General features: G+C 31.3%; 1 protein-coding gene across 4 annotated transcripts in view; it reads right to left on the minus strand.

Annotated features, from left to right (window-relative positions):
* Nucleotides 1-22,911, minus strand: part of Hr4 (nuclear hormone receptor 4) — a 213,548-nt gene that overhangs the window by 49,482 nt on the left and 141,155 nt on the right. For 3 of the 4 annotated variants that reach the window (XR_015544638.1, XM_087404774.1, XM_087404772.1), the window contains 2 exons: nt 12,829-13,039; nt 12,286-12,630 (listed from right to left, as the gene is read on the minus strand). Coding sequence is in view for 3 of the 4 variants with exons in the window: in XM_087404774.1 (XP_087260900.1) it covers nt 12,286-12,630; nt 12,829-13,039 (556 nt within the window). In the remaining variant the exon portion in view is untranslated. Of the gene's footprint in view, nt 1-12,285; nt 12,658-12,828; nt 13,040-22,911 lie in introns of all 4 variants that reach the window. The other variant, XM_087404775.1, reaches the window with a different exon arrangement.

Genomic DNA, 22,911 nt, shown 5'->3' on the forward strand with positions numbered 1-22,911 from the left:
GAGTGTCCCATTTTAATGTCACACCCCAATTAATTTTTTCTTTTTTATCTTAGAAAAAAATGTTTCAGACAAAAGTTGTACGGCTTTGAGGGGAACATAATGGTGCCATTAGTTTGACTTTGAATAGTTGCTTGAAGATCACGTGAAAGTTATCTTCAATTTCTTAAATCCCCTACTGGAATCCCCTTCTTTTCATTACACATTCTTATAGATCATTTCGAGAGCTTTCCAAAACACTCTAAGTTCATTTTCATTAGATACTTTTCGAGTTATAAGGCTTGCAAATTACAACCGGCATTAGCATTACCCAAGGTATCTGACCGATGGCTAAAACCTCTTGAATGTTATTTAAGATTATGACCTGGATAACATTTGTCAAAATTAAGGTCATTGGAGATTGTTCCTCTTATTTCGATTTTTGCTAAAAATTACATTTTTACGTAAAAATGAAAATAAGAGATACGAGATGTGGCTATTAAATAACGAGACTGACGCTGCAGAAGAAGTACGCATGCGCCAAACGCCAGCGACCGATAGCTGTTTAGCGTGAAGCCTTCTCTTTCGAATGCAGTACCTCTCGCTTCTGTAAACAAATCCGTATAGCCGTAGCCTTCTTTCGCATTAGAGTTGTTTTTTTGTTTCGCCGGAAAAATGATAAATGTAACAATAGAGCAACGAATTGTTGTGAAATTTCACGTGAAACTTGGAAAAACCGCTACTGAAACTTATAATTTATTGAAAGAAGTGTATGGCCATGAATGTTTATCGCGTGCACGTGTTTTTGAATGGTTTAAGCTTCCAAGACGGCTGAGAAGACGTTGAAGATGATTCACGTCCGGGTCGCCCTTCCACGTCAAAAACGGATGACAATATCGAAACAATCGGTAATCTGGTTCGATCCGACCGTCGGTTAAGTATTCGTGCGATTGATGAAACTGTAGGAATTGACAAAGAATGTGTACGGTAAATTTTACATAACAATTTTAACATGAAAAAAGTGTGTGCCAAAATGATATCTAAAATTCTCACGTTTGAACAACAAGAAGTTCGCAAAAATCTTTGTATTGACACTTTGAATGCCATTGAAAATGAACCAAACTTATTGGAAAGGATAATAACATTAAATTAAAATGACATAAAATTAAAAGGAATAAGATTTGAGTCCGTTGAAGCTGTGAAAGAGAAAGCGGCACGCGTCCTGAAGGAGCTGACAGAAGAAGACTTTCAGCACTGTTTCAAACAATGGAAGATTCGCATGGAGCGTTGTAGGGATAGAGGAGAGGTGTATATTGAAGGTGATAATAAGTAAATATGTATGAAATCAAAATAAAATGCTTTACAGCGTCAGTCTCGTTATTTAATAGCCACACAAGAGGTTTTAGCTTGCAATAAAAATAGGGATTTCCATTTAAGAAATTGAAAATAACCTTTACGTGATCTTCAAACCATTCAAAATCAAATGATGCCATCTTATGTCACTTTAAAGCCATACAACTGTCTGAAACATTTTTTTCTAAGAAAAAAGTAAAAAGTTATTTAAGGTGAAACATTAAAATGAAACACTCTGTATAGAGTAAGGTTACTGAAAAATGGCGCCACTTTTCACTTAAAGGCTCATAACTCAGAAATTATGAAAAACATTTTTAAGTTTTTTTACAGCATAATAAACTACACCTTTTATTATGTAATTTTTTGGCAACGAAGAAATTTGCACCAAACTAATATTCAAACATTTCAAACATTATAATAATACAAATATTTAAAAATTATATAAGAAAAGAAAAAAATTGTATTTTATTATATTATGCTGGCAAAAACTTAAGAATATATTTTTCATAATTTCTGAAACACAGGATAATTTCAGGAAGTAATTTAAGGAGTTTCTATATGAAACAAAATAAATAAATATACTTTGTATAAATACTTTCTAGGTTTACAATATAGGATATCTGCATACAGTGCCAAAACTGCTACAACGGCTTTAGCATGTAAAAAGTTGAAAATGTCTAATAAACATTTGTCTGATTCCGAACGGTTTCGGAGTTACGGGTTGAAATAAGAAAACATAAATCATAGTAAATATTATTTAATGTTCATTATTCTGTTGAATCCTGAATTTTTTTTGATAGACTAGAATCATTAGATCTTTCATTCGTTTCCAAAATGTAAATAAATACACATTAAGGATGACTTCCTGTGCGAATGTTTCTGATCACTAGATTGGAAGAGGCCAAGACGTTCCTTAATTAAATGGCCAATGAGAAGTCCCAACCTCACACCACAGGATTTTTTCTTTGGGGACGAATGAAAGATCTAATGATCTAGTCTAGCATAAAATTCAGAATGTAGAACATTTATGGCAATTGATACTTAATGCTACAGATATCATCCGCGAAGCTCGTAAATAATTGTCATCAAGTCCGAAACAATTTATTAATTCGTGTCAGAAAGTGTGCTGAAGTCGACGGAGGAATTTTTGAACATTTTTTTTTGTAAAGCATTAAATAAAATAACGAATTTTAAATACGACCATATATGTAAATATATCAAATACGATAAAGAAAGCCAAAATCAATCAAATTTTGGATGTTATAAATAATACATTATATATTTTTTTATTAAATCAATTTATTTCAGATAATTGCGAGCCGATAACATTCGGTTTTAACACAATCATTCTGAAACGCTATTAATCCTCCCTAAATTAAATTAGAAAGAAAGAAAGAAAGAAAGCAAGAAATTTTATTGCGAAAAATATTACCTCAGCCAGGATTCGAATCTGGAACCTCTCAACTTTCCAGAAAGAGTGTCTTAGCCTCAAATACGATAAAGAAAGCCAAGATCGGTCAAATTTTGGATGTTACAAATAATACATTATATATTCTTTTATTAAATCAATTTATTGATATAATTGCGAGCCGATAACATTCGATTTCAACACAGTTATTCTGAAACGCTATTAATCCTCTAAATTAAATTAGAAAGAAAGAAACTTTTCTTCCCGGAAAGGTCCGAGATTCGAATTCTGGATGAGATAATATTTAATAATAATAAAATTTTTTTCTTTCTTTCTTTCTTTCTAATTTAATTTAAGGGGTATTAGTAGCGTTTCAGAATGATTGTGTTGAAACTGAATGTTATTGACAATTATATCTGGAATAAATTGATTTAATAAAATATATAATGTATTATTTGTAACATCCAAAATTTGACTGATCTTGGTTTTCTTTATTTAAAATAACGAACATTAAATAACATTTATTACGATTCATTTTCTTACTTCAATATCCCGTAATTCCGAAATCGGATATATGTTTTTAGACATTTTCAACGTGTTTTCATGAGCTAAAGTCGCTGTAGTTTTGGCACTATATGTAGATACACTATATACATTTTTACATAATAATAAATGGAATAAAAATATAAAAAATGTAAAAATATTAGAAAATGTGCGATTTAGAAAATTAAATTATGAAAATTACATTATGATGTAATTTAGGAAACTTGAGCATTTTTAAAACTTTTATTTATTTAATTTATTATAAATAAAAATGTAAAGCAAACTTTAACTCTATTAATTTAATTTTAATAATAATGCGAATCACGATAAATGATCGAAACTTAGACAATTTAATTTATACTTTCTGTAATTCCGCTATATGTTGAAAAATAGCAACGCTTTTTTATTTACGTAAATAACAATACTTCTATTGCGCTTCATGTCACGAATGTAAATGAAGTAATGTTGCTACCATGGTACCATATATAGTTCTTAAATAACTTATATATAAGAATGTAATTAAACACAATAATTGAATTTTTAAGCGAGGTAGTGCGATTAGGAGTCAGTGCGATTTCGGCAACTTTATCCTATGTAACGTGAATTTCAATAGGCAGACCGGGATCAGTTGAATATAGAAGTAAGTAGAATAATCGAGGCTACATTAAAAACAAAACACGCGAGACATGCGTAAACGTGTCTGAGTACGCAGCAGCAACTGCCGTTAAGTCTGTTGTAACATCTTGTTGCGAACATATCTATAAAAGAAGTTGTGCCACAATTTAAAAAAATCGTATGCCTAAGTAAATATTTTTATTCTTAAAGTTTTCGTTTTACAATCGTATATGATTGTCTGAGATATTTGATTTCTATTTAGATATAGTAAGTGTAGTTCTTACTTAATAAAGTCCAATAGATTTTTTTGTTTATGTGTCTTTGTTATCGTATATTGTTAATGTTTTCAAAAAATGAACGATTGGGAATAGTAGAAGTAACCACAGCATGGAATTGTATGACTCATTTAGTGAGTCTAAGTCTTGATCATATAAGAGTCATTTAGTGACTCTTATAGTACTTATTCAAAATTTTATTCTTTTAAAAAGATTTTCCTCAGTGATAAATGTTATAAATTTAGTTCCCTCATCCAATCTCGAAAACTAGGCTTATTCGACACGTTTTTGCAGGAAATGAACAAATTTTGCAAAAAGCAGTATTGTTTTGCCCTGCGAAGCGAATGTTTGTGTTTAAAATATATTTTTATAAAAGTTTTATTAATATGTAGCCAAAGATGTAGCTTAAAATACATTAATCTTTATTTTAATAATCTTAGTCGAATTACCCGGTAATTACTTAATCGATCCCGGGGCTAGTTGAATCAAATGGAATGCATTAGAAAAATGCATTTTTTTTCATATTAGTTATCAGTTTCCCCTTATTATTATTAAAATATTATTAGGTAGTCAAATGTATGTAGTAACTAGTGTAGAATTCATTTTTTTCGATAAGTCTCTTAATTTTATCTGTAACAATTCGAAATTAAAAAATGAATCTATTATTAGTTCCGGTCTTTCCTACTGTAGGTTTTCAGTATTGGCAACGTATATCAAAAGGAACACAACCTATACCGTAATACTTTAATATATACTCATACTTCTTTAAATATCAAACTACATGTTATTCAAATTTTATTGAATCTCCTTCTCGATAACGATAAATTTCTTTTTTTCTCTTAGATGTTACTGTTTCGATATACAATCTGAAACAACCCAGGTGTTCCTGTAGAGTCGTATTCCTAACATAATTCTAAGACGATTTTTCTTTTACGAAAATTTTGTCTGAAGATTAGTTTTCAAATTACAAGAAGAAATAGCGCATTACGGGCCGCATAGAGAAGACGGGCAGGAGCGGCGCTCACGTTTAAATTCGGGCGCTTTACGCGCGGGGCGCACACTGACCGGACGCATTCATACGTTTATAAAAACACGTTTCTTCTTACCTTTTCTTCTACCACATTATCTCTTTGTCTTTCACATACTTTAAATTTGCGTACTTTAAACTGCTAATTTTGTTAAATTATAAATTAGAATGATGAAATTAAAATGAATATTAAACCTTTCGAGTATCGGATTGTTTTTTAATTACATTGATAAAATTGTTAGAGAAATATTAATAAAAGAACGAAATTAGACAATAATTATATACGATAAGCATTATAAAACTATTATTGGCGTACAAATCAAATAATTGTTTCTAAGAGCGCTTCTTACTTGACGTACTTGTTAGATTTAATTGTATTCCTTTACATTAGGAGACATCTCTTCAATGATCTTGATCTTGATATATGTTATAGAGGTGAGGGTACTAAAGTTGTTTGATTTGTATGTCAATAATAGTTTTATAATGCTTATCGTACATAATAATTATCTAATTTCGCTCTTTTACATTTCTCTAACAATTTTATCAATGTAATTGAAAAACAATCCGATACTCAAAGGATTCAATATTCATTTTAATTTCATCGTTCTAAATTAACATTAATTTCATTTAATTTCATCATTCTAAATTAAAAGTACAGGACTCTCAATAAATAATAAGTAGAAAGTTTAAAGGGCGAATGAGAGTCAGAATATAAAAATGTATTTCTTAAAATATGATAACAAATATATTATTACATAGATCTTCAAAAATTATTGTAATATTATAACAAAATTAAAAAGATTACATAAATTAAATTATCCTTACATGTGTATTACATAATTAAAAAACGCATATGCTAACAATACATGTTTTGACTGCAGAGTTGAGCCTTCCTCAGGTGTACAAATTTCTATTAAATGCATTAAGCACCCAGATTAGGAATGTTCAAAAATCTACATAGTTATCTACCAAGTTGAATAAACATTGCTCACAGAACGGCTGCTTGACCGTGTGCAGGAAACAATTGGAAATTTTATACATGAATAGAGAATCTTATGATCATGTTAAAAAAGATAAAGCTAAATTTATTCTTCAGATATCATAACTCACCGATATGGTTCATGATGTCTAATGGCATTAAATATAATATACAGTCTGTTCAATAAGAATGTGATGCTCATTATGTTTAATAAGAACGTAATGCTCATTATTCTACAAAGAGCGACCGTAACGATATCTTCCTGAACTCGTTTGAACCTTTATTTCGTGCTCTTTTGCGCAATATATCCTACCAGCACATTGTGTAGTGTACGTCAGCGAATTTATTATTTTTACAATGAGTGCTAAATTCTTGAAGCGGTACGAGGCAGTGTTTTTAGTGAATGGAATGACCGGCAATGTCCCCAGATGCTAATCCCATTGAAAATGTGTGGTCGTACATGAAGATGAAACTCAAAGGAAAGCCAGTGTACACGGTGGAGTAGCTGTCATTTCAAATTAAGAAGATATGGCGATCTTTGCCAAAGAAATATGCAGATAACCTCGTCGAAAGTATGGAAAAAAGGTGTCATGCAATAATCAGTGGAGGTGATTGGACAAAATACTAGGGTAGGTAATTGCGCAATAGCTAATAATGTGTACTTCAAAAAAAAAATAAAAAACTGTCTAAATGTTTATAGTTTTTTGATTATGGCAGACACTTTCTTATTGAACAGACTGTATATTCGTCGATACGTCATTACAAGAATAAAATAATATGAAATGTCGTTAAAATATTTTTCACATTAGAATCGTTAATCCGTTAAAATTATCTATCTTACAAAGATTAGTATGTGATTGTGACGATTGCCAAGATACAATTGACAACAATGTTTTATATGTCAAGCGGTCATGTGTTTTTCAACGTTAAATTCTATTTTTTTTTCTATATGATTGATAAATAAGATTTATGAAGGCCTTCTATATCGTATTGTAAGTTAAGGCTATTCTCTTGTTTTTTAATATGAATCATTTCAGAAATTAAACAACGCTTGCCATAACACGGTTCCTCATCGAGAATTATGACATTATCCTAATCAAAGTCGTGTTCAGATTGCATTCTATGATCGGTTACGACAGAATGAGTAGATATGTTCCAGCGAATGTGATTGCGATATTCTTTTATTCTCTATCCGTATTTAATTGTCTATCCGTCTGACCGACATAAGACGCATTGCAATCTTTACACTCGATTTCATATACTACTATTTTATATATGTTATTTTTTGTAGACAGTGGTCGTGGATCTTTTTGAACTTTTATGAATTTATTTAGTTTATTTAAACTGAAGAAAGAAACTTTAACATCTTTGTTGTTAAGTTGTTTATCTGTAAATGAGGGAATGTATGAGGGTATATATAAACCAAGAAGATTTAATCTCTTGGTTCTCGTTATTTATTGAATCCTGAAAAGCTGTTTTCCTTTCAGGTTTTTTATTCTATGATTAATAGAATAATAGTTTCAAAAAAAGGCAGAAGATCAATAGAAGATTTTCTAATAGAATCGTAATTATATAAGATAGATTTTTCTTATAATGTTTTTTGGATCGGAAAGTAATAACGCTCTGTCCATCATGTCAACAATGATACCCCCTCTTCTGAGAATATAGGATGGTTGGAAAAGAAATTCAAAACTTTGCCCAAGCAGATAGGCTTTTGAACGTTAGAACCAATGGAATGTTAGATAACTTTCTGTTTTTGTGATGGTGATATCTAGAAAGTTAAACGAGTCCCTTCGCACTTCCAGAGTAAATTGCAGGCGCGGGTGGAAAAAGTAAAAACAATCTGAAATCTTATTAATTTCCGAAGATGGAACAGCCATACACAAGTCATCCACATACCAATAATAAAAAGGTAAATCTCTGTTGAAAGATGCTAAAACTATTCTTTCTAATCTCTTCAGTACTAAGTTCGCAATAACTAGTGAGAGTGGAGAGCCCATAGATTTTCCGAAGGTTTGTTTATAGAATATATCGTTAAAAGTAAAAAATGAATCTAAAATAAATTTTAGTGCCGCTAAAATTTCGCTTTTCAGTATGTTACATTTTTTTAGAAATAAAGTTCCAATTTTCATTTATGCAGTCTAGAGCTATTTTTATTAGGATGTTCGTAAAGAGTGAGATAACATCTAATGAAATTAACTTATGGTCATCAATTTTCATTCTGTCTAAATTTTTAAATAATTGGAAGCTGTTTTTTATATAGCTGTCTGCTTTAGGAATAGCTTCATAGAAAATGTACAAATACGAAGCTAATGCATACAGAGAGCTCCCTATTGATGATATTATTATTTTAAATGCAATTCTGTTTGTGAATCTTCGGAAAATCATAAGCTCTCGGTACCGATCCGTTGCTACATATAATGATTTTTATATTCCGATTCCTTAATATAATGCATTTTTTCTATTTAGTGAGCAGGGTTCTGTTGTGATTTTTTTTACAGGATTCTTTAATTACTTAATTACTATGTTTCGTTAATTACTTCATATGTTTCAGTTTTTTTCATCATTCTAATTTCATCATTCTAATTTATAATTTAACGAAATTGATATATTTAAAGTATATGTGAAAAACAAAGAGATAATGTGGGGAAAAAAGGAATGTGTTTTTATAAACGTGTGAATGCGTCAGTATGCATTCCGCATGTAAAGCGCCTGCGTTTAACCATCGCTCCTGCCCGTCTTCTCTATATAGCCTATGATACATTATTTCTTCTTGTTATTTGAAAATTAATCTTTAGACAAAATTTTCGTAAAGGAAAAATCATCTTAGAATTGTGTCAAGAATACGTCTCTACAGGGACACTTGGATTGTTTTCGATCATCCTGTATAAACAATATTTCTGTGACGTTAATTGCTTTCTGATTTGGCAAAGCGTAAAACCAGCAGGTTGTTTAATAACAATTATCGGATACAATCTATTATTACTTTATTTTTGAAAGAATATATCAACAATAAAGAGTGCAAAATTATTCGCAAAGATTGATCCAATTTGCAAGCATAACAGGTCCCTTCGAAGATATCGATGCAATTCTGGATGATTTCATGGAAGTTGTTCAATCTGTATTTTTTCCCACGTAAGGCTATTAATATCGAATCTGAATCATAAGTATCGATCAAACGCATATACGTAATGTACTTGCTTTGCAGTTGTTTCATATAATTTAATTTATGCTAATAGAAAATTAATAAATTTATAAATAGAAAAAATTTATAACGTAAAATCTCCATTTCAAGTACGGATTCAAATTTATAACTTAATACTTAAATATTGGATTAGGGAAAAAATCTTCTTATATATAACCGACAAATGGAGATCTAGTCGATCGATTTTTTACATGCCACTATTGTGTGATGTATTTTATTTTGTGTGATAGGTTATCGTTGGAAAGATGCTATTTCATATAACATTTTAAAATAGATTGATCATATATTTGAACGATATTGACGCATTCAATCAAATTTAAAAATGAGTGAAAATTCAGGAATATTTCCGACATATTTTGCTTCTTTATTATAAAAAAGGGAAGAATGCTGTGCAATGCCGTAAAAAAAATTTGTCATGTTTATTGAGAGGATGCTCTAATTAGATAAACAACAGCGAATTGGTTTCGCCGATTTTAAAATACAAATTTCGATGTCAAAGATGCACATCATTCTGATTGGCCTATTATGAAAAATGTCGATGAAATTTTCTAAAAAATTGGAGAAAATTATCATATAAACAGCTATGACATAGCTAAGGAGCTAAACATTGATCAATAAAACCGTTCTGAGGGTCTTGCGTAAAGCTGAATACACAAAGAAATTTGATCTTTGGGTGCCACATAATTTAACATAAAAAATTAAATAGATAAAATTTCCATTTATGAAACGAAATGAAATTGAGCTTTTTCTGAAAAGATTAATAACGGGTGATGAAAGTGGATAACATATGATAATAATGTTCGAAAAAGATCATCGAATCGATCGAAACGAGGTGAGGTACAAACAATCGCAAAGCCCAGATTGATGCCAAAAAAGGCTTTGTTGTCTGGTGGGATTGGAAAGGAGTCGTCCATTATGAACTGCTACCACCAGGCAAATCGATTGATTCTGATCTCTACTGTCAACAATGAATGCGATTGGAAACCCATTCAGGACAAGCGGTTAGAATTGATCAATAGAAAAGGCGTTATCTTCTTATAACAACACACTAGGCCACATACGTCTTTGATGATTCAACAAAAATTGAAAGCTGAGAAATTTTGATACATCTACCGTATAGCTATGATCTTGTACTGTCCGATTACTATTTATTTCGATCTTTACAGAACTCCCTTAATGGAGTAAATTTGACTTTTTTAGGTCTGCGAAAATCATTTATCTCGAGTTTTTTTTTACCAAGAAACCACAGAAGTTTTATTTTATTCCATCGATGGAATAATGGCTCTACTCGAAAAATAGCAAAAAGTCATCGATTAAAATGACACATATTTAGTTTAAAGATTTATAAACAATTTAAAAAATATGTTTCAATTATGCTCCAACTTATAAAAAAAATTTTTCCCTAACTCAATAAGTAAAGAAATTTATTCTTAACTTGATTTTAAACGGATGTTACAAAGATATTGATATAACATGTGGATAATAATATTTAATGCTGAATGTTTAGAAAGTTATGAAAGAATAATGATGGCCAATAAAATATTTTTACTATTAATAAAAAAAATAAATCAAAATGTATAAACGAATGTACAGAAGATGTAACATGTTATTGGATCGTCTGAACAAATGATCATCGTCTGCAAAGATTTCGCGATCTTGCATCGCCGCCGCAGCTGCTTCGAAAGTGAAAGCAAAGATGCCTGCGGGACATTCTCATCCCAGAGCATCGGATTCTTCTGTCGGCAGTCGAAGAGTCAACTTTTGACGTATACTCGATTTCTGACCAGGACTATATTGCATAAATTATGTGAATTGTAAACAAGCGAGATCCTTTGATCGAAGGCATACGCAAACGTTAATCTGTATGCGATCTCGTTGATCGTATGAGCAAGAATAGACAATGTAAAATCTCCGTAGAATCTCATCATACGGATTAACAGAGAACTTTCATGTCGTATAATCATGCAATTCAATCGGACCGACTTTTAGAAAGTTTCCGCGGATATCTCATGCATATCACGGCGGATAATACACAAGCGGCGAGTAATATAGATAAATCTCGCAGCCGAGATTATATTACGTCGCTGATGACGTTTGCCTTGTGCAACGCTCGAATAATTAAAGGTAAAATGAGTAACAGGCGCACGCGGTGCATTTTATCGTAATGAAACTAATTCTCTGACAACTTCGTTTCATGAAATATGCGGAAATAGATAAATTGTGCAATCTATATTTTGACGAAATTTCTCATGTAGGAAGTGAATTGGCATAATTCAAACTCAGTGAACATTAGCGATAAATCGTTTGAAGTGAATGGATTGGACAATGAATTTTTATTCAGATATACTATAGAGAATATAACATTCCAAATCTGCGAGGAACTATAATCGTGTGTACCGGAAACTATAACAGTATATACCTTGTAATTCATGATTATTATTATTAATTGTGATGATAGATTCTATTAAATTTCATTAAATCTCAAGTCAATTGATTCTTAATTGAAATCTCCAAGCAATACCTCCGTACACACAAGCTATTAGGAATGAGCGATTTTTCGCAAAAGACTCTTTGATATAAAAATATGATTAAATAAGGGAAAGCCTTATTGTACGTTCAAAACCAAATGAAAAATCTTTTTTTTTTCAGTTTTGAATTTTATATTGTCTCAGGATATACTGTATTAAAAAGTTAAGTGAAAAAAGATTTCCTAAAATTTTCATTAAAAAAAACCGAATGTACAATATTATGTTCGTTGTGACTTAATTCTTTTTTCTTTGTCTCGAACGATTCCGAACGATAGTTATCGATCGGTCAAACATGATTGTGAATTAAAAATGCAATATTACTTCAAAGAAATTTAAAATTCATTTACTTTAAGAATAACAAAGCAAATACACTCACTTCAGAGGGATTAGTGAGCGCCGTCTTCAGGATAGTCCCGTTGACGAGATGACCCGAATGCGCAGGATGGCTCGGGTGGCTAGGAGTGGGTGGTGAGTTGAGTGGCTCGCCTGATGAGATTTTGTGATGATGAAGGAAACTACCAGCTAGTTGGGCGTGCTGCTGCTGTTGCTGGCTGTGATGGGCAGCAGCCGCGGCCATATGCTTGTCTAGCATCGTCGTACCCATTGTACTCTTGGCACCCCCGAGAGTACCCGAGCCGTTTACACCACCGACGTTACCGCCACTCATACCACCGACGCCACCCGACGTCTTGTTGCTTTTCTTGTGTTTCTTATACTTCACCTGCGGTCGATCAACAGGCGATCTTTTTCAATAATTGCAGCTGATTTGATCGTCGATTAATTTGGACATTCAACCGGACTTGTGCGAAGATAAATATTTGAACGACATCTACAGTCTATCATTTTATTTATTATACGATAGTATAAATCATAGCATTATAATAATGATTTTATTGTTAAAACTTTAGTCGGTGCATACCTTATAAAGGTTGTATACTGCACCCGAATTTCTTCCTCCAGGCATCCGGTCTTCTCGAACCGCCTGCAGGACCATACCCTGTTCGATGCACTTCTTGAACCGGCAGTATTGACACCTGTTTCTCTGAGCCTTCGTAATTTCGCAGCCTCCCTCTGCCACGCATGTGTACACCCGTCTATTTTGTACGGTCCTCTTGAAGAAGCCTTTACATCTGCATGCAAATAAATAGAATTCTTGTAACTTGTAATTGATTAACTTACCAATTAAACTTATCAATTTACATAATAAGAATCTTATTGGACTGTAAAATTTGAAACTCATCAAATAGGAAATAGAAATTGGCCATAACAGTCTAATCTTTTTAATGCTTAACTAATTTAAAATGAATCAATATATATTATGTACTAGTATATATAATATGTACTATATATATATATATATATACTATATATGTACATACATATATACCACATTGCAGTCATTGGAACTAAGCGCTGAAATTTTTCCGGAGTTTCAAATTTCACGGTTCAAGATTCTTATTGTTTATATTACGTCATTTTCCATACATACCTATACTAATTATTGCGAAGAGTATTAACTAAGGCCTCAGTAGTCTAAAGACTTAGGACACTAGTACGGAATGCAAGAGATCCTCTCGGCCAAGGGAATATTTTTCACAATAAATAAATTCATTTACAGATTTCTATCATATTAAGATCTTTCTAATAGATATCTATTGACCATCAAAAATTTAACTATGACATTATTTCGGTAGTTTAGCTGCGTTTCAAACCCGGAAAAATTTCGGCGCGTAGTTCAAATGACTACAATATGATATGTATGTATGTATGTACATGTATAGTATATATTAATTCACTTTAAATTAGTTAAACATTACAACAAAAGATCCCAGCTTAGACCGTTTTGACAAAGATTTCCTATTTCCTACTTGATGAGTTTTATCAATTTACAGTCATAGAAAATACCCCCCCCCCCCTCATAAAGTATCCAAAATAAAAAAAAACTTAATATTGAAAGACATGACTTCAGGATGCTGTCATTATTTTCTTTTTCGCTAATGGTTATATATACACAACCATCGAAAAATTTCACATGGACATGAACACTCAAAATTGCATAATATTCAGATCATTGTAACTCGATAAAAAAACCATCGCAGACAAAAAAATAAAAAAGCATTTTAAAGCTTAAAACTTATACTTTAACATGCTTTCGACCGCTTTTCAAAAAAATTTTCTTTACAGTTCTGTATCTTAATAAATATCACGTTGTTGTATTTTTTAAAATTACGTACATTTAACAGTGCGCAATTCGATAAAGTTTTTTTTTTCCAAAAATTTAATATTTTTGAAAAACACTACAAAGATTTACCTCCAAAATGCTTTTTAAAAAATTTTCTTATGATTTTTCTTGATTGAATTACGCGTTATTGAAGCTAAACCTGCAAAGCTCACAATCAACATTAAAATTTGGTGAAATACCATCGTAAAAAATTGAAGAAATAACTTTTGAAGCTCGAAGTTTGTACTTTAACAAGCTTCTAATCGTTTTTAAATTTAATTCTACAGAATTGAGAAGATAAAATTTTTTGTGATGATTTTTTACCAAATTTCACCGTTGGTTATTTAGTAATGCAAGTTTAGCTTCAATATTCGGTTACAAGGTTGCTAACGTGAGAACTATAAACAACTAATTATACACGGTCTTTTTTGTTCTACTAATCGACGCCGCGCTCAGCTAGTCAAGCGTCAATTGATAAAAATGAAGGAGCAATTTCTTGGTAATGTCCGAGACCAAAAGCCCATCACTGCCGCCGCAGCGAGTTACTTGAATATCTTCAGGGATGGGCAGTATTTGAAATACATGTAGTTAAAATACGTATTTAAAGATATTTTTGTATTTTGTATTTAAATACAATTTTTTGAGTATTTTGCCCACTCCTGGCTATATTGATTCTAACCTTATATCGCAATAGTCGATCACCGCTGGCATTAGCGTTACCCGAAGCGTACCACATGGAGATTACACAGTCGGATTTACGCATCGTGCGTGCATGCGTGGATGTATGGGAGGGAAAGGATAGTGTTGAAAATAGAGATAGCAATACTTCACATTAAAAATTTAATTTCATCTGCTCACCCTTCCCTCCCCCCCCCCCAAGAAGCATAAATCCAACTGTGTAATCTCCACGTGGTATACTTCGGATAAGGTTAATGTCAGTGATAATCATCTGCTGTGTATAAGATTAGAATCAATGCAGCGAATGCCGTTTTGCCTAAAATCGTAACTTCGAATATGAAGGACATTAGTTTAAAAATGTCGCAACCTTCCTTTTATTTTCGATGAAGTCAATAGATAACAAAATTTAAAACTACGTTAACATCATAGAGTTTCTCTTCATTAAAAAAAAAAAGATTAGTTGCTGCAACAATTTAGATAGTAAAATATGTTACAGCATTTTTATATGACTGCAGCAACCAGTTTTTGATTGTAGTAGCAAATTTTTAATTTCGTTATCCTATCGAAATCGTATACTGACATTGCGGATAGGCTAACGCAACTAAAAATTTGCTGCTACAACCAAAAACTGGTTGCTGCAGTCATATAAAAATGCTATAACATATTTTACTATCTAAATTGTTGCAGCAACCAATTTTTTCTTTCAGTGTCCCTTTTTGATCGAAGTAAATCGAGTTGAATAGAAACAAGTAATTGTTTCAATTTTCAACTTCATCTTTCACTTAAGTTTTTACGTAAAAAGCTTATTTCTGTCTTAAAAAAATGATAAGAGCATCTTAAAATAAAAGTTTGAACTTTTTTTTCCTTTTTAATGAATACTGTACATTACTCAGTTTGTCTTTTATGAGCAGTCAAAAGGACCATTTTTACTTCAATGTTGAATAATTCGATGAAAAAAAAATTGTATGACGTACATAAAAAAAGTAAATTAAAGGCAAAGGTTCACACTTTCAAAAGCTGTAAACAGTATTTGGGCCTGATTTCTCATTTGCGGCATGAAACTACAAATTTCACAAAAAGTTTTGAAATTTAACGGATCATCGTTTGTAATCGTATAGTTCCGTAAAAATCAACCAAATTATTATTGAAAGTATAGATCTGAAAAATAGATAAAATAAATATATATGTTACGCACGGAAATTAAAGCATCATCTCTCACGTTTTTGAAAAATGGGTAAACTTTAAATGAGTGTAACTTCTACAAAAATAGTTATAATGAGACGTTACAAAATTTTTTCAGATTTTATTTTATCTATTTTTCAGACACACACACACACACACACACACACACACAGAGTGCGTCACCAAAATCCAGAAAAAATTTAAATTTTCCGCCAGAGATTGTCATTGGCGTCCGAGAAAGCTTTTAGTAAACAGTCATATTCTCAAAATGGCCACGATGTTGAAATCAAATACGGAGTATAATCGAAGATCTGCGATCATCGAAGATTTTCGCACTGAGCGCTCAGCAACGGAAATAATTCGATTCTTTGGATACCCAAGATCAACGTTTATGACGTTGTGGCAAAATATACGACTTCCAACGAAGGTTCCAGTATGCCAATGAGGAAGAGTCACTCGAAAGAACGCACTGCAAAGACCCGCAGTCGTTGAAAGGGCTCAAGCGCTGATTTCAGATGATTCAGGGCAATTGTTGCGCGTTCTGATGAATGTAGTGAGGCCGTGGATGGAAACTGTGGCGTCCGGAAGGCCATATGTTTTTCAGCAGGACGGTGTACCGGCTCATACGAGTCATTTGATTCAAAATTAGTTCTCAGATGTCGATATGTTTTGGTCCAAGAAATTCTGATCTCCCAACAGTCCAGATTTAAATCCCTTGGACTACTACGTACGGAGCGTAATTGAAAGGATCACAAACAAGTCTCGGCATCTCAATGTGATGTCATTAAGGATCGCTATTGAGGCAGCATTCGTCGGCATGGACAGCGCTATATTACAACGTGCGTGCGAATGCTTCCGACGGAGAATAGAGGCCTGTCAAGTTAATGGGGAATAATTATTCTTTACAGAGATCTTCCAAGTGCCATGTAAAAGGATTTTTTGTAATATTTAATTTTTCATTAAAAACATTTTATTTAAAGAAATTGTTCCATTTGTTCGGATTTTTGTGACGCATCAAATATATATACACACATATATATATATATATATGTATATATATATATATATATATGTATATATATATATATATATATATATGTATATATATTGAGAAAAAATTGTTTCTTTTAGTATAAAGTATCATGTCCTGTATTTCAAATTTTGGATCATTCTGCATATATATTAATTTGTGACCCGGATTACTCTCTCTCTCTCTCTCTCTCTCTCTCTCTCTCTCTCTCTCTCTCTCTCTCTCTATATATATATATATATATATATATATATATATACAGGGTGCGTCACCAAAATCCGGACAAATTTCAATTCAAATTTTCCGCTATACTGTGCCTCCGCCAGAGATTGTTATTGGCGTCCAAGAAAGCCTGATGCTTCTAGTAAACAGTCATATTCTCAAAATGGCCGCGATGTTGAAACCAAGTGCGGAGTATAATCGAAGAGCCGCGATCATCGAAGACCTTCGCGCCGGGCGCTCAGCAACGGAAATAATTCGGTTTTTTGGATACCCGAGATCCACTGTTTATGACGTTGTGGCAAAATATACGGCTTTAGAACAGTCCAACGGAGGTTCCAGTATGCCAGCGAAGAAGAGTCACTCGAAAGAACGCACCGTGAGGATCCCTGCAGTCGTTGAAAGGGCTCAAACGCTGATTTCGGATGACCCAAAGCAATCGTTGCGAAAATTAGCATCGATTGTTGGTGTAAGCGAGCCAACAATGCGTCGAATTCCCGAGGAGGATACAAATCGTACATATTAAAGAGGCTGCCACGACAAGGAATTGTTCGATTTGTCCGGATTTTGGTGACGCACCGTGTATATATATTCCAGCGAACTTAGAAAACTTTTCAGTTTCAAAAACTTAATCAATAAATGCGATTTTTCAAAAATATTTCAGTAAGTATTCATTTTATTGAAATGAAGATCATTACCAAAAAGAAAGCTGATAAAATTACGAACAATTTCTTTTGAAGATCATATGATTAATACTTTCTGTGATAGAATTTTTTTAGGAATCAAGATACAAAAAGAGCATAAAGAACCACACCACAGGTTATAATTTGTGATATTTACTTATTATTATATTAATTAAAACATTAAACGTTTCGGCCACAATCTGGCCATCTTCAGTAATACAATAGTCTTCATAAACCGCAAAAATACATTTAGTTGAAATTAAATTCAACAGTCCATTGTTGTAATAAAAATAACATGTTCTTTTTAGTGTGAAGATGCTTCATGGTGCCGTATTTGAGCAAAGTGTCGGAAAAGTTCAAAAAACTCTCACATGTTCATGATTTTAACATAGCGTACAAACCCATGAATAAAATGAATGCATTTATTAAGACGGGGAAAGATTCTTTGTCCAGGGATGACCAATGTGGAGTTGTCTACAAAATCAATTGTTTAAATTGTGAATCGTCGTATGTAGGCCAAACAAAAAGAAAATTAAAGACTCGGATAAAAGAACATAAAGCGGATTTAAGAAAATCACCTTCCGAAGTTTCAGTGGTTTCACGTCACCGTTTGAACGAGATGCATGAGTTAGATTGGGAAAACATAAAAGTTTTAGACAAGGAACAATCTTTAATAAAAAGAAGAATTTCCGAAATGATACACATAAAAAGACAAATAAGAGGTATCAATAAACAAAGTGACACGGAAAGTCTGCCAGATATTTATTTTCCTTTTCTTAAGTAAGATTTCTTTTTCTTTTCAATAATAACTCTAGAAATTTCTAATTTGTTTGACTCAGGCGTATAAATAGTGGTATAATACGCGATATAACAAACAACAACACATAATGTCACGAAGAAAGTCTTATTGTGGAAAAGTGTCATTTGATATTCTTCGCTCAGTTTTTTGGCTGTAAAACAGGTAATGATTATATTTCTTTATGTTCGACTAGGAGAAATTAATGACATATAATTTTAATTTAATCAGAATCTGGAAATTCTTGTTCTACACTTCTTGATATGACTATGGGCGTTATAACATTTTGTACGAAGCATCTTCACACTAAAAAGAACATGTTATTTTTATTATAACAATGGACTGTTGAATTTAATTTCAACTAAATGTATTTTTGCGGTTTATGAAGACTATTGTATTACTGAAGATGGCCAGATTGTGGCCGAAACGTTTAATGTTTTAATTAATATAATAATAAGTAAATATCACAAATTATAACCTGTGGTGTGGTTCTTTATGCTCTTTTTGTATCTTGTTTTTTAAATTGATAACCACGTGAATTTTTTAATTTATATTTTTTAGGAATGTTGTATTTTTGATCATTTTGACAATTTGAATTTTTTTCGTAAATATCTCAAATTTGGCTACTTTTACAGAATAATTCTTATAAAGATTGAAGATTATTAAATTTCCTTATGAAGATTGAAGATTATTAAATTCCCAAAATCGTGTTTTATTCATTTTCGTACAATCAATAGTTTCTGAGATACACGTCCGAGGGTTTACTTGTGCAATTAGTCTAAAAAGAATATTTTGTTATTTATTTGTACATTGTTCGAGTCTGGCAATGTATTTTGATGATACAAACAAGTAAATTATAAATTATATTATATAAGCTTAGTTATTACATCGTGATCCAGACCAACCACAGGAGCCGGCATATACGTATTTCTCATGAAAAACTAAATCGAAAATGTTAATAGCAAAATGATGGTGTCAATAGTTTTTGAATGGTGAGCCTTTGAAATCATCCAATCACGGCATGTAAAGTTTGCGCTGTCAGACGTGGCACAATCAAGCGGCCGGCCGCGCTCGCATTTTGATATTACAGTTACTTATCGCTAAACGTCACGAATGAGTATTGAAAGATTTCGTGAAATCTCTATTAACGACTATTGCTATATTTTTAAATTGAGCCCAATTTGATGATTTAATTTCAATTGTAAATTCGACAAAACATCATTAAAAAGTGTGTATTTTATTATTTTTAAAATACACACATTTTAAGCAAATATTAATTTAAACAAATAATATTAAAAACATCAGTCAATAAATATTTCTAAAACTTCTTTCCAAATTCTATTATAAACAATATTACAAAAAATTTACATTTGAAATTCACATTTGATATAAATAAATATTTTATATTTATGAAATGAAATGAATGAAATTCCGAATTACGATATGAGAAGTTAAGAAAGTATTACAGTGAAGGAATCGAAGCAAATAATAAGCTATATTATTATTAAAAATTACATTAAAATGTAATTTTATAATTATTAAATTTTTTCTAATATTGTTTATGACAAAATTATTTGAAAAGAAGTTATGGAAATGTTTGTTGACTGATGTTTTTAACATTATTTGTTTGGATGATTTAATTAATATTCATTTAATTTATTAATAATTGTTTATTATTTAAAATGTATATCTCAAAAACATAATTTTTAATGATATTTTATTGAATTTGCAATTGAAATTACTCCCTTGTCAATTAAATTAAATTTAAGAATACGTAGACGTTAATAAAGATTTTACGGAACCTTTTCAATACTCATTCAGCATCGTTATGTTTAGCGATATCCTTCAAAACGTAATCGCGGCCGGCCGCTTGATTGCGCCGCGTCTGACGGCGCGAACTTTACACGCCGCGGATATTTTAATAAGGCTCACCATTCAGAAACTGTTGACACCTCAACATTTTGCTATTAATATTTTCGACTCAGTTTTTCATGAGAAATACATACATACCGACTCCTGCGATTGTACTATATCTTTGTGTGATAATCAAGTTTATCCAGAATTCTTTTGTCAAAATTTATCTCGATTAAAATACCTTAGAAACTAAAACCGTAATAAAAAATTTAATAAAAATTTTATTATATATTCGAAGTACGAGCTTTCGGACTAGTCCGATTAAAATCGGTATACTCAATCTTCATATCTCGAATCTCTTAATCCAAAAAGATCATTTGCATTATTTTCCAAGTTTCAAACACATACACGTAAAGCCAATTTGTCATTCAAGGGGCTTTCACAATACCTATATATAATATAACTAAAAAATTATGCAATGTAAATGAATATTAACATACGCACAGTCTAATATTTAATCCTAACCAATCGCTCTTAGGTCCAATGTACCCTATGCGATTTTTCACATTGCTGTAACTTTTTTAATATAATTTGAAGACTCGGATTAAGGCTGAAGAAAAACTTTAATTATCCATAGATATGATAAGCCTGCAAGGGTTTTTTTGCGTTATTCTCGATGTGAAAATGCACGAAAGTTCAAAGAGGGTACTTGAGACTCACACGTGACGCTTATAAGTTTTCGGCGTTCTGAATATCTCTTTATTTTTTATTAAATATACGTTTACTGAGTTTCGGATAGTATAAAAGTAAGTACACGAAAATGTAGAATTATTATAAAAAGAATTATTTCAATATAATACATAGTAGAAATTTTATAATCTCTGTCAGTCTTCAGAGATAGGCCGGAGTGGATTAATTTTAGAGCGAGTGTTGCTTCATCCTCTAAACTAAATTCTAATAAATTTAATTATATATAATACTATAATAATATTTATATATGTATATTACTTTATCTATCATTTTATTGTTCAAACAATAAAATTTTATTTATTAATTATAAACTTATATGTTATAATATGTATAAGATTTTTTAAAAATGTCGATTTTCGATAGTTTATACTTTTTTGAGTGATTCGTATCATACTTTTTTTTTAGTTCAAAAGGTCAACTAAAAAGTCCTGCGGGTTTTTGCTTAAACATTAAATTAAAAAATTTTTTTATCCAAAGTAATCATTTTTTTTCCAATAAAATTTCTTTGAAGCATTGTAATTAATTGAAAATAAAATATTATTTATTTGATTCATATTTACCTGTCTGACTTCAAGGTATAAATTTTACACGTTTTGAGCTAAAAAAAAAATACGTTTTCAGTCCAGAGATATAGCATGACAATATAGCGTTGCAGGGTTTCACAAACCCTAGTGTGACTGAGAAGATAACCAAATATAATAATAGTGTGCTAGAGTTAAAAATATATAATATATTAAAATATAATCGTCATTGTCCGAACTTGTTCGACGATTATGCGTTTATTAATAATTTTACGTAAGTATAATTCAAATATCATACTTTGGACAATTAGCACTGTATTTTTACAATAATATTCATATGCATAATCTGTTTTTATTATCAATATTAATTTCATGTCAATGATTTGTAACAATGTTAAGGTTATAAAAAAAAACAAACTTTAAACATAACTTCTTATTATTTTTTCTTATTTTTAAATATTGTCTTATATATTAAGTGTTGGAATTAATTCGTAGCGTTTTACAAGTGATGGGAAGTACTTTCATTAATGTATTTTTTAATGCTCATGTGAAATAAATAACATTCTTTCATTAAAAAACGCTACGAATTAATTCCAACACCTAATAAAATAAATAATTATGATGTATTATAAGATTTGTTAGCAGATATTTAATTATTTTACAGATTATACCGCGAAACTATGGAAGTGTTTCCTTTTTACTGATAATGTAATCATCGTGACGTCACAACAGTGCACTACCGCAAGCGTTCCAAAATTACTGTGGTACTGCTAGCACTGCTGTAACGTCGGAACGACTTTGCAGTAGATGGCAGTGTAAATGGATAAACGTAGTAAATTGCCAATAAATTTTGAAAACAGCAGTGATAGTTCTTTCGAAGAAGGATGAACTAATTATGAGATTACCAATTCAAGCAGTTTGACCTCGTGTTAAAAACTACAGGGTGCGTTACCAAAATCCGGACAAATTTCAATTCAAATTTTCCGCCAGAGATTGTTATTGGCGTCCAAGAAAGCCTGATGCTTCTAGTAAACAGTCATATTCTTAAAATGGCCGCGATGTTGAAAC

Source organism: Acromyrmex echinatior, chromosome 3 (genome assembly GCF_024713525.1).
Source record: "Acromyrmex echinatior isolate Ae372 chromosome 3, ASM2471352v2, whole genome shotgun sequence".
Taxonomy (NCBI): domain Eukaryota; kingdom Metazoa; phylum Arthropoda; class Insecta; order Hymenoptera; family Formicidae; genus Acromyrmex; species Acromyrmex echinatior.